The following is a 12,951-nucleotide window of genomic DNA, read 5'->3' as shown; positions in this document are numbered from 1 at the left end:
AAGTTTCCAGACCAAAACCCTATTGAGCATCTGTTTGGCATTCTCAAACGGAAGATAGAGGAGCACAAGGTCTCTAACATCCATCAGCTCTGTGATGTCGTCATGGAGGAGTGGAAGAGGACTCCAGTGGCAACCTGTGAAGCTCTGGTGAACTCCATGCCCAAGAGGGTTAAGGCAGTGCTGGAAAATAATGGTGGCCACACAAAATATTGACACTTTGGGCCCAATTTGGACAATTTCACCTAGGGGTGTACTCACTTTTGTTGCCAGCGGTTTAGACATTAATGGCTGTGTGTTGTGTTATTTTGAGGGGACAGCAAATTTTCTCTGTTATACAAGTTGTACATTCACAACTTTACATTTTAGCAAAGTGTCATTTCTTCAGTGTTGTCACATTAAAAGATATAATCAAATATTTACAAAAATGGGAGGGGTGTACTCACTTCTGTGGGATACAGTATATCTCAGTAAACTTTCAAAATGTACTTGTTAAGTAGACAAATCAAAAATGTTGTGCAACCTTTAACTAATCACAAAACATGTTGTCTCTTTTCAGTACTTCATATTTTCTGTTGTAATCACCTCCTCATAGGGCCCAGAGATTGTCCTCATCTGGTATCATAACCAGGTCAACTCCTGACCTTTACTGTGTGACATGATTCATTTGTTAGTGGGTTTGTTCTGTTTATATACCATACAAGCTGTCAGATCAGTAATGTTTAGGGCTAGGCTGCCTCATGTAGGTACTTATATTGGCTGGTGTGTGTAGGATGACTCATAATGATTGCTAAATAATACTTTATCTTACAAGGTAAGTAAACATTCTCATTCACAACAACTTCCATGGAGGGATTTTGGGTTAACTGTTTTTCTCGGGAACAGAACTACAGAACAGCTTTGTCACCTTTCCAATTTGGTGATATAATCTATCAAACCTTTTGGTTTCTGGTCAGACTGCTAGGCTATAGCTTTGGTCCCATCATACTGTCAATACAGAAACCTATCTACCAGTAGTTATTGTTATTGTCTTGCCAGGATATTGTAAACTTCTGCAGGAATTATTTATGCTCTATCTAGCAATGACCAATGTCTGTTTTTGAAACAGAATATACAGTAAGTCAAATCGTAATGGACCTGTCTGCAAAACATTTGAATTCTGCTAAGGTTTTCCCCAAATGTTTCCCAAACTCAAAGATGATGAACATGCCAGCAATTTCTTAAACATTTTCTTGGGCAGACTGTTACTACATATAGTCAGTTTACTGGACAAATGACTGAACTCCCCCTCATCAGCCGCGACCCTTAGATGTGGACACAGATGATCCAGAAAACCTTAAGTTTGAAGAACCAGAAAACTAGTGAAGGATTTGTATTTACATTTACATTTTAGTAATTTTGCTTATGTGCTGTTAGATGGTGCATTTAGACTTTTGTTTTCAGACATAGAAATATCATAGTCAACTACTGACTTTTAGATCATTTCAAACAAGTTTATTTTAGTAAAAAGTGTGTATAAAATATAACCGTATGCCATATGCTTACAAACACGAGTGCAATGACGTCAAAAACAATACAATCTGAGATTGAATTCTCATACACATGACATTGAGTGATCTACAAGAAAACAGATCAGCTAAATAACAACAATCACTCATACAGAAGAGCAACTGACTTGTTCATTTGTTTTAAACGGGTAATAAATGCATAGTGGATTTCTGGGGGTCTGGTCTGGTGAGATAAATAAAGATGTATATGGCTATGAATGACATATTACATTATCAACTCATGGACAGTTTCCCGGCTAAAAGAGCAAAATGCACAACTTCATGTGTCAACAATAGTTTATAATTATAAAGCCTTCATTTCCCCCATCTCTCTTCTCGATTTCCCATTCCTTTTTTGTTTTCTTTTCCTCCTTCATATCAGGTTTACTATTCATCACAAGTCTGTATATACCCATAGCTCCCCTGAAGGGTAAAACACACTGTGAGGCTCTTCTAAACAGTGGCTCATGTTAGAAGTTTGGCCACTAACCATCTTGTATATGGAAATATAACATTTTTATTTTAAGTGTTACTTGGGGTGCAACAAGAGACTTATTAATATTAATGTTTATACAAAAGAACTCGAGAAAACGCATGTGCTTACTTTGCCACAGTAAAAATCATAACATCCATTTACCCAGGTGATGGTCACTGTGAAATAAGCTGAGTTATTTCCACACAATAAAGCGCTGGTGTATAAATGCAGAGAGAGAGATTATAACTGAAAACAAACCCCATCATACCCTCCCATTGTCCAAAATGGCCGACCCTAAATCCAGATCCACAGTAAACGTAATAATTACTGTACAATAACAATATTGGTTCATAAAACCTACTGGAGCCAGAAATACTGGCTTACATGTTCTGCAACACCTCCCCTGGTAGAAGGGAAGTTAGTGTCTTTATGTGAGTTTAGGTGGAGAAAAGCTGTAGACCAGGGTGTGGGTAGGACATTAGGGGTCTTTTCAGATTACACCCCCGTCCATTCCTCCTCTCTTGTATTCTTCATGGCATGCAACTGGTCTCTTCCACTCGCCAACCAGTTGAGTTCTTCCCAAATTTATAGACCAGCCGCCTGCCGTCCACCCTATCCAGGATCTCTCTCTTGTAATAGTATCTACAGGAAGAAGGAGACATTAGGGTTTATGAAGACATTGATTGTGGTTTATGAAGACATTTGATATGGTTTATGATGGCTCTGCATTCTTCACTTGTCTACTCTGTTCACAGGAACCAAAATGCCCAGCCTGGTTGCCAGGGTTCTGGTTCCCATGGCTGGTTGCTCGGACACGGCGGTGTTCCTACCTCATAGCACGGCTGAGCTTCTCGTAGGTCATGCTGCTGTTCTTCTTCTTCTGCCCCCACAGCTGGGCTACAGCCTCAGACTTGATGAACTTGAAGACACCTTCGCGGCGGTCCTCCCACTTCATTAGACCCTGGTTCTGGTGCTGTTCTGGGTGGATAAGGATGTCTCTGATGAACTCCCAAAGGTGGGTCCCCCGGGGCGCTGTGGAGGGAAACAGGAGAGCTAGGGTTAGATTTGTGTGATAAACTGTACTACAGCAAACAAATAGGAGGTAGAGCAGAATGTGTTTGCATGTGTGTGTGGGTGTGTTTGTGTGTGCGCATCTGTGTGTTTGTGTGTGCATGTGTGTGTGTGTGTGTGTTTGTGTGTGAAATCATCAGACTATGCTTTACTTGACTGTGGCTGTTGTCGGTAATAAATGCAAAATGTATGCAAATCACATTTTTGATAGAAATGTGCTTCAACAGAGCACCATTGAAAACATTTATTGACACTGAGGTGTGTGTCTCTGTATACAGTGGATATAAAAAGTCTACAAACCCCTATTAAAATGCCAGGTTCATGTGATGTAAAAGAATGAGACAAAGATCAATCATGTCAGAACTTTTTCCAGTCTTTTTGGGTAGGAGTCTATTACCATGGCACATCTTGACGTGACTATATTGAAGAAAAAAAGCTCCAAACCATAATGCTGCCACCACCATGCTTCACTGTGGGTATGGTGTTCTTTGGGTGGTGTGCAGTGCTGTTTTCTTCTAGTTTTTTCATCAATTTTGGAGGGACATCCAGTTCTTGGTAATGTCTCTGCAATATTTTCTCCACTTGATGATGACTGTCTTCACTATGTTCCATTGTACATCTAATGCTTTGGAAATTATTTTGTACCCTTCTCCTGACTGATATCATTCAGCAATGAAATCCCTCTGATGCTTTGGAAAGTCTGCGGGCCATGGCTTTTGCTCTGAGATGCAACTAAGAAAATGTCAGGAAAATCCTACTAGAAAAGCTGAACCTTATTTGTGATTAATCAGAGTCACTTTAAATGATGGCAGGTGTGTAATGACTTGAATTTAACATGAGTTTGAATGTGATTGGTTAATTCTGAACACAGCCACATCTCCAGTTATAAGAGACTTATGCAACCAGGTTATTGTAAGGTTTTTTATTTTTCATTTTTCCCCCTCAGGGGTGTGTATACTTTTTATATCCACTGTGTGTGTGTGTGTGTATCCACTCTATGTGTGTGTGTATAATGAGAGGCGCTCCTCACCGTGTTTGTTCTTTTTGGAGGTAGGGTAGATGTGTCTTGGGTCTCGGCTGAGTTTAGGTGGTCTTCCTCTGCCTCTCTTCGTGTCTCCTCTCTCGGCCCTCTCTGTTTTAATATGTACCTCTGTCAACATAACATTTCAGTGGTTTGGAATGATGGCCTTGCTTTCAAAACAGACATGCACATTAGAGGCTTGAAGGTTAACTTCAGGACTGAGAGGTTCACCTCTGGAAGGTACTCACTGGCTATCTGAGGGTAAGAGAACTCTGGTTCGGACTCACTGCTCCTGGATTCTGGAGAACTGGGGTTCTGAAAACCGAAGGCTCCGACTGAGGCCAAGGAAAGAGGAGGGAGATCAGATTTAATGTGCTCCTTCGTCGTGTCGTGATGGGTCAATAAGGTCTCGGCCTTGAAATGCAGGCCAGAGCAATCAGAGAGATGAGGAGGGATGGATGAGAAATAAGATAGGGAAAAAGCTGCACATCACTCACCTGATGAGGAGCTGTGCATGCTGTCAGACTCGTATCCGTTGTCATTGAGTGGTGTTGTGTTCTCCAATGTGACGTTCTTGAAGATATGCGAAAAGTCGCTGTAGCTGGTGTCTTTCACAGCTGTAAGAATACACAAAAATGTGAGCAGATTTGTCCCATTGACTCTCAAGACTTTGGCTTGTCAGTCTGAGAAAAGAAGTGGAAACAAGAGACAGGATTTACCATCATTCACTTCTACTGTGCTGAGCAGAGGGAAGTCTGGAAACTCCTGCAGGAAGCTATCCAGGAGCTTACAGGTCTCACTCAGATCTGGACCAGAAATGACATCCACAAAAATCCATCAAATCACTGAATCGTTACCGCATCAATCAATCAATTCTCTAAATGACATGAATAATACACCAGGGTCTGCTGCTGGTGGCCAATATAAAAACAAATTCATCAGTACAGTTTATTGAATTCAGTTTATTAAATGAACAGATCATTACCATATTTGGCCTTGAGCTCCAGCAAACTCTGGTGAAGGTGAGCCCCGAGAGACATTCCAAACATGTTTAGCAGCTGATCTCTGGTCAGCTGGCAGAGTGTGAGTCCATCCATGGAGCAGTAGGAAAGGCTCAGGGTGCTGGCATCAAACTTACTGCCATCCACATGGAAACTGATCCAATCCAAGACGTTCTGCTTGCTCCAATACTGAGGGTTCAGCTCATACCATTGTACTGGAGGAGAAAACATAGGAAGAAAAACATTTTAATTAAATGCTTTTGTGTGTGTGAGGCACAATTATTCCCTATCCTTCTTTTGAGATGCAACAATATTTTATAAAATATTTTATTTTAGCCCTGGTAAACCTTGGCAATTCAACCATGCCAGAGATACTGGCTAAATCACCTCTTTCAAACACCTGCCAGTCCTGAAATCCTGAGATGGTTTGTGGTTTGAGTGAATCAAAACGACTGGGTCTACTTTATCTCTGCTCTGTGTTGTTGAACTGCATATCTAAACAGGCTGACTTTCTGTCTGGTCACAAGTTATCACTACCTAGGCTAGGCCATGTTAAATCAAGCTTGAGGCGTCTGAAAGATGAAAGACAACATTCCTCCATTTAGGTCAAGTTAAACATTGCCCGGGAAATTATTTAACAATCTTCTAAATGAGGTCATTGCAAAGTTCAGCCAATTACCTAACAGCCTGTATGTCTACCTGTGTCTGTCTGTCTGTGAGTTTCGCTGAAGGACAAAAGGTTTCCTGTTGCCATTGTGTATTGGTCAACAGGTTTAACCAATAGTCACAGCTCTTTTAGGATGAGACTATGTGAAATACCCGCCAACCAACATGGCAAACACAACTTAACAACTGCTAAAACACATGGCCTACAGAAGATCCACACAGAAAAGATGACATATTCTTTGGTCTCTCATCTGGTCTACACTGAAGTACATATCACAGACTAAATTGTCCCGAATGCTGACAGAGCAGAGAAAATTAAACATCCTCCTTTTCTGTGAATTATCAGCTTTAATGTTTAGGTTTTATCCTATATCATGTCATCCTCTGCTGGCTTCTTTTACTTAGGAGAAAGAGGCATTTGTTTCAAATGCGTATTGGATTCAAGTGACTCTAGGTGGAAAGTAGTAAGTTAATCCTGGTACCACATGTCCTTTCTCAGCCTACTGAGATATAGTTTTATTTTGGCCTAAGTCCCTGTCGATTAAACCTAACAGAGAAAAGAGTACGCTGAAATAAGGCAACCTTACTGACAATATTAAAATGAACACAATTCCACCTCTGGCCTAGTTCAAGGTTTTAATAAATGAACGAATACGAGTGTCAACAAGGCTTTGTGTCCTGACCCAATGTGCCGGAGAAGCATGTGGAGAGGTCTGAGAGCTGCGCCAGGTCTCCGATGGCGGGCAGAGACGCAGTGTTGTGACTGGGCTGCAGGGGCTCTGAGATCCCTGTCTGATACATGGTCATGTTAGCGTTGGTGAGAATCCTACACAGCTCACTGGCGGTCGACATGGGCAATCTGCAAACAGGAAATTAGTCAGAGGCTGTTTACGCGTATGCATGGCTTAGCATATTTGTTACTTAAGCAGTAAGTTTGGTTCAGTTTCTGTGACTAGGAGACAGCTGAGGGAGCCGATGTGAGGACGACCAGTGGGAGATACATTGTCTAAGCATGTTATTGTTTTGACATGGCTCACTGTTGTTTCTACTTTGCACAAAGGCAAATCTTGTTTCTTTGCCTCTGCTGTAATATACATTCACCCTAAATATTGAGCAGACATGTCAACATCAGTGAGATTTCAGTGGAAACAAAAGCATTTTGTGACCCAGATCCATACAGCCACTTCATCCCTCTCCAAAGAGGATATGCACCTTCACACGTACCTGATATTGAGGGGAACCACAGGTAGCAATCAGATCCGTAAAAATAAACGGGCTGGTTTAGTCCAGTAATTGCGATTTGTTCCCAGAATAGTCCACAGAGTCCCACACCCTCTTCCTTCTCTCCCTACCTTTGAATATTGGTCTGTCTTTAGTGTCTGAATATCTTTTTCTGGGCTCACCTTTGTAGAAGGCTTTATACCCTGAAGCAGGTGGGAGTGACCAGGTAGGTGCTAACTCTGGGAGGGGGAATTCCATGGTTCCATTAAACCACGCTTCACACCCCTCTCAAACTGCAGTCCTCCTTTCCTCCCCCCTCTTCATTGCTTCCAGAGAACTGTGAAAAACAAAACAAACCTGCCCTCCCACTACGCTTTCTCTTCACCCTGCACCCGAATCACCCCCCCTCCTCTCCATGACGAAGCCCAGGAGCGCTGACAGGTGTTTCAAACAGTCTCCACTCCACTTGACAGCCGCATATTCAAAATTCAGTATAACACATATGTTTTTATGTAGGTGTTAAATGTATTGTGACGATGTAACTACACAATCATGCACATGTTTAGCGTGTCTAGCTGCGTGGCGAGGCACGGAGTTATGATCAAAGTCACATTAATGGAAGAAATAGACATGGTTTAGCCGTAATGGTGACTTTTTGTAGGCTAACGACAAGGACACGGAGAGGGCGGAATAGCGGGAAACTAGTCAGAGAGAGAAGAGGACGGGCTGGGGAATGTGTTAGTGAGAGAGGGAGTTGAAAACTGCTGTTGGTGCCAGGGTAATTCCACTCTGTAAACATTCCTCAACGATCAATTGTCATAGTTGACAGAAAACATTTTCATTAGGTAATACGTGATTCATTAATTCGTTTATTAGAGTATTCTCATGCAGTGCCTTCTTAAAAAATCTTTCCGCCCTCTCTCCATATATTTGCACAACCTTTGTAAGATTAACATTGACCTGTAATTTAAAACTGGCCATAATATTCTCTACTAGAAATATTTCATCAGAAAAACGATTGGACACTCATTGAAATCTGACCACACTTTATCTTGCACGTACACTCGTGCAGACACACACACACACACACACACACACACACACACACACACACAACCACATTGAACATGACTATTTAAACAGGGACATAAAAGTTCATTTCTATTTTTAACTTAAGACAAACAATTGCATTCCCTATAATCTGTATTAGTCATCTTTTCCTGATTCGTCCTAATTCGGTGACGAATTCACACACACACACACACACATGCCAAGAACACAACCAACCATTGCTATCACCTCTTTACTTATCTTTTAGGAATTATGTCATTTGTCTCAATGTTTGCTGTTGACCCTGACTAGCTTTCACTGGCTTCTCATTGACATGATCTACTTTCAGTTTGGCCCAGTGAACTGGTTAAGCCAAAGCTCCACACATGTTGACGCATCAACAGTGCTTAACAGCCCAAGTCAATCTGAACCAGAACCACTTTATTTGACAAGTAGGTCTAACATTCTTAAGTACCAGGAATCTGCCATGCTGAATGATGCTGCTATAATAAACAGATGAATGGGGTATATTGACTGACGATACTCAGAATAAACAGCGAGACGAGAATGTACAGTCAACATGCAGTATGTACACTGGAAACAATATAAACACCACTATCAATTAACCATGTAAAAGGTGCATTTGCTACGCGGTTTTGATGGATGTGAATAGGCCAATGTATGTAATGAGTCGGTCCATAGCGCTGGGCAGGAAGGGGGCCCAGCCATTGTTGGTATACCGCATCCAGACTTCATACTTTGCCATTATGGACCTGCTTCATGGCAACAGCTCCACAGCGGGTGTAGGAGAGCAGAAGATTAAGACACGTGTCCGCCGGTGCATTTCTTCATCTCACACAGCAGTCAGCAAGCTTGATCAGTTGGACTGCTTGGAACTAAATGGGATAATCAAAGTATAGCCTAACAACCAGCCGGTGCTTGATCCATGTGTCATTAGATGAAATTGCATCCGGCTTAAAGGGAGCTGACCCGAAACCTGGACACAGGTTTGAGGCCTCGATTGACTTGGGACAGAATGGAACCCAGTTCCGTTCTGCAATTAGTGGGATAATAAACACCTCTCAAAATATAGCTAATCCTTCTATTGTGTGCTCCAGAGACTAGAGGTCTGCTTGTGAGTTTGTGTGTGGGTGTGTCGGTAATTTGGGTCTAACAATGAATTCAAATATAGCAAAACCTGACATTTCAGCCCCCTAGGTTTTTTAGCCGTTCCCTACTAAGAAAATGGCCTAGAGGTTAGGTTACTATTTCCAGCCTAGGGGTTAGGTTAGTGGTAGGACTTACAATTGAGGTTATGGTTTCAAATGTTGTTTCTTCTAGGTTTTAACAGGTTAGGGTTAGACATTAGGGCTAGGATAAATCTGAAATGAAAGGTGAGGTTTTTGATGTTAGGATAAGTTATGTTAGGGTTAGGATTAGGGTGAGAGGTTAGGAATGATGGATTTCAACACTCACAAAGATGTGTCCATTTTTGTGAGTGTTGTTGTATGCAGTGTTGATTTAGGACTGTGTTATTTTGTGTCTTACTGTCACCTCATAGTGACTAACAGGTCTGCATATGAAAATAGTTTCTGTGGTTGCAGCGTAACAGGTTCATGATTCTGTGTAATTTATTCCCCTTTATTTCCTAGAGGTAATCAGGGCATGTAAGCATGTTCATTTTGTGTGGCCAGATTGCAGTGAAACACTAGTCCATGCCTGTCTACAACACTTCCTTCATTCTCATCTTGTCCTGATATGTACTTGGTCATGTTTGTTTACACTTATAAAGTATATACTTATAAAATGGTAGTGCTGTAACATTTGGGCACTGTGTGGGAGTAATGGAGAAATCCAGTTAGGAACAAGATCAGGACAAATAATGCATGTTAAAAGTAGGTGTAAACGGGGGCCAAATAACCCACATTAACCAAATGAGGAGGAGTTCTGGTGTTTATTTCTGGTGATTTTCTGGTGTGTAAACAGCCATGGGTTTCAGATTATCTAGGCCCACCAACATCTATCACTGAGAGAAACAATGTACAATCAAGTTTAAAAGAGTGGAATCATGTATGTTAGGGTTTGAGTTAGTGAGGTATTTGTCTATCAAAGTTATCATTCCGTCACTAAGACAATATACTTTATAACACTATAGAAATAATGTATCTTTTTCCAATCACAGTATCTTCATGTTGTCAGTTTACAATGGCTTTATTCAAGCCATTTTATGAGAGGCAATAGAATTGATAGTCATCAAAGTGTGTTGAAGGGTACAAGTTTTTTACCTGACAGGCATGAGTAAACAGTGTGTCAGTGTGGTCATAACGGCTTCGAGTGATCTGGCTTGATAAGCACTGAAGAACCTCACCACTTCCCTCCAGGTTCCGCACCACCAACATGGTTAGATGGGAAAAAACGGCATCAACAGGAATGTGGAGCGACTGGTTGGTAGCGAGGTATCTGCTTTGGAACCCTGTGGGCTCAGTGGTTTGGTGTCAATCATAATCGCATTTCATTACCCTCTCCTTCTTTTCTTTTCAGTAACTGTGCTGAAGTCTTAGTGCTAATCGTAGTGCTGTCAGTGCTAGAGAAACTGGACTCCACACCTCCCATTTGATGGGGGATGACGAGTCAGAATGGAAAATGGTTTGAATATTGATTGACAGCTGTGGGGTTCACTGCTGCTATAAACACATTCTGTGTGTGAGTCTTATTTTAGCATGTGTGGGTATTAGAAGTAGTAATAATGCTATAATTATTATTATTATAGTTAGTAATAGTAGTAGTATTAGAAGTAGTAATAATGCTATCATTATTATTATTATAGTTAGTAGTAGTAGTATGAGAAGTAGTAATAATGCTATAATTATTATTATTATAGTTAGTAGTAGTAGTAGTATTAGAAGGTAGAAATAGTAGTAGCAGAAGTGGTGTAGTGTAGTGTAGTACAGTAATAACAGTGGAGCATAGAAGTATTTCTGAACTCAGAAAACCCAGTGAAATATGGTTAATTTGGTAGTTATGAGGTAATTGTTTATGGAGCTTTGGTGTGTTGCTGGTCTGATAGAGGAGAAAACCCTGTTACACATTCACTAACCCATCTGTCTGTCCATCCACCCCTCCGCCTGTCCATCCACCCTCCTCCCCCCCTTCCGACCCCAGCTTCAGCTGTCTACCGCAGGCCTGTTTTACTGAGGACACCCCCCCACCCACACAGTCCAGACCGGGGTCTCAGTGTTACGTGGGTCCTGGGATGAAAGAAACAAGTGGCAGGCGACACTGGGACAGAGGGTCAGAAGAGGCAACCAAAACAGAAACTAGCCTGAAGCGTCCACTTTGTTAATGATCACACAATGATCTCATGTCATGCTGTAAATCTGGGAACTGACTCCCATGGAGTGCAGCGAACCTCAGCAATGATCTAAACTAGTTTGTCTAGTAAGTGTGTGTGTGAAAAAAATAGAATACAGCATTATCTCATACAAATTAAAAACCACAAGCACGCAATGTGAATATAATATCAACGCAATATCGCAATAATACACTAAAAAAGGCTTTCCATAGATTCTTTAGAATCATAATATTAATTAGAATAGTTGCGTTGTGGCCACCTCGAGACTGAGTCAGTTGGTACTAATTACAGGTGTTGCTTTCTGACTCACTGATTCTGCTAGCCAGTCCACTCAACGTCGCTGTTAAAAGCTGAGGTGGGGACAGTATAACAGGAGTGTGCTTCTAGGACGGTGCCACCTGATCTCTTCCAAATACGGGCTGGTAACTTGGGAGCTTGTTTTTTTATGCACATACGTATTAATACTCCCCTCTAGTGGCGAAAGTGTGAACGTGCACAGTGGTACTGCAGTGTTGTGCTGCAGTGTCTTTACTGGAACCACATCAACCTTTATACCTCATTATTTATAGAAAATTCAGCAATCAATGCCTTATTGGTTTAATACACAGCTGATATTAGGTCCATATTTTGTGGATGAATCTCATTATTTATATAGTGACTTTTTGGCTAATTCAGATTGAATGGTGACAAGCTGCCAAATTCTGTTTGGATTGTGACTGATTGGCACATTTTATTTGCCATTTGGCAATTGGCAGGCCCAGAGACACCCCCAGGGTGACTTTGTAGAGAGCTGGGACCATGGCAATGTGCTTTGGGAGGGGATGGGGGAAAACACCAGCACTCAATTATGTGTGGACCTTCTCTCTGATAATCTGGTTCCAGAATAGGCCATGCATTTCTATTTGTGCAGCCTCAGATCAGGACCAGAGTTCCATATCATTTATCAGTCAACCCAGTGACCTGAAGACCCTAAGCACCTGCCCCTCTGTTCCTGCTCCCCTCATCTCCCCCACCCAGCCCCAATTCCCAAAACGTTCTTTCAATCAGAAACCTTTATATCCGCAATATCTTCCCCTTGTCCCCTTCCCAGCTCCCCAAACTGCCTCCCACTCCACGGCCCTGCAATAGCAAACACATGAATCAGCGGCCAGACTAAATGTCATGCTGGCCCCGCCCCGGCCTCTCTGGGGTCCCAGGGGGAGTCAGGGTGGAGACCCTCCCCCTTGGGCCTTTTAATAGACCTGGCTGGAGTTGAAGCAGCAGCTGTCCGAATGTGTCTGCAACACCTCTCTCCTGTCGCTGTCTGTCCCCTGATCCCTGCTATCTCTGTCTGTGCCTCTGCCTCTCTCCCTCTGCTGCATACGTTTCTCTACCTCAAACTCCCACACATTTACAGAACTACCATTCACCCTCACACACACATCAGGACTACACCATTCACTCTCACACACACACACGCACGCTCACACACAGACACACGTCAGGGCTACACCATTCACACACATACATCTGTACTACGCCATTCGCCCGCATACACACACACATCAGAT

At 42.1% G+C, this 12,951-nt stretch overlaps 1 protein-coding gene across 1 annotated transcript; it reads right to left on the bottom strand.

Annotated features, from left to right (window-relative positions):
- Positions 1–1,476: 1,476 nt before the first annotated feature.
- On the bottom strand, positions 1,477–7,188 carry elf3 (E74-like factor 3 (ets domain transcription factor, epithelial-specific)). Its single transcript, XM_010880887.3, has 9 exons — positions 7,003–7,188; positions 6,462–6,637; positions 5,097–5,327; positions 4,831–4,917; positions 4,609–4,728; positions 4,360–4,446; positions 4,121–4,240; positions 2,850–3,051; positions 1,477–2,661 (listed from the first exon to the last, which is right to left on the bottom strand). Exons 2-9 carry the CDS (start codon positions 6,628–6,630, stop codon positions 2,550–2,552), a joined length of 1,128 nt encoding a protein of 375 aa, XP_010879189.1. The 5' UTR covers positions 6,631–6,637; positions 7,003–7,188; the 3' UTR covers positions 1,477–2,549.
- Positions 7,189–12,951: the final 5,763 nt, after the last annotated feature.

This window comes from Esox lucius, chromosome 17 (genome assembly GCF_011004845.1).
Source record: "Esox lucius isolate fEsoLuc1 chromosome 17, fEsoLuc1.pri, whole genome shotgun sequence".
Classification (NCBI taxonomy): domain Eukaryota; kingdom Metazoa; phylum Chordata; class Actinopteri; order Esociformes; family Esocidae; genus Esox; species Esox lucius.
This window is presented reverse-complemented; position numbering and strand designations above follow the sequence as displayed.

Coding starts and splice junctions, on each gene's coding strand:
- elf3 (XM_010880887.3), bottom strand. CDS start 6,630: ATGTCGACCGCCAGTGAGCTGTGTAGGATTCTCACCAACGCTAACATG. Junction 4,241..4,359: donor CTCTTACCCTCAGATAGCCA/GTGAGTACCTTC, acceptor TTATGTTGACAG/AGGTACATATTAAAACAGAG. Junction 3,052..4,120: donor CTCCAAAAAGAACAAACACG/GTGAGGAGCGCC, acceptor TTCCCTCCACAG/CGCCCCGGGGGACCCACCTT.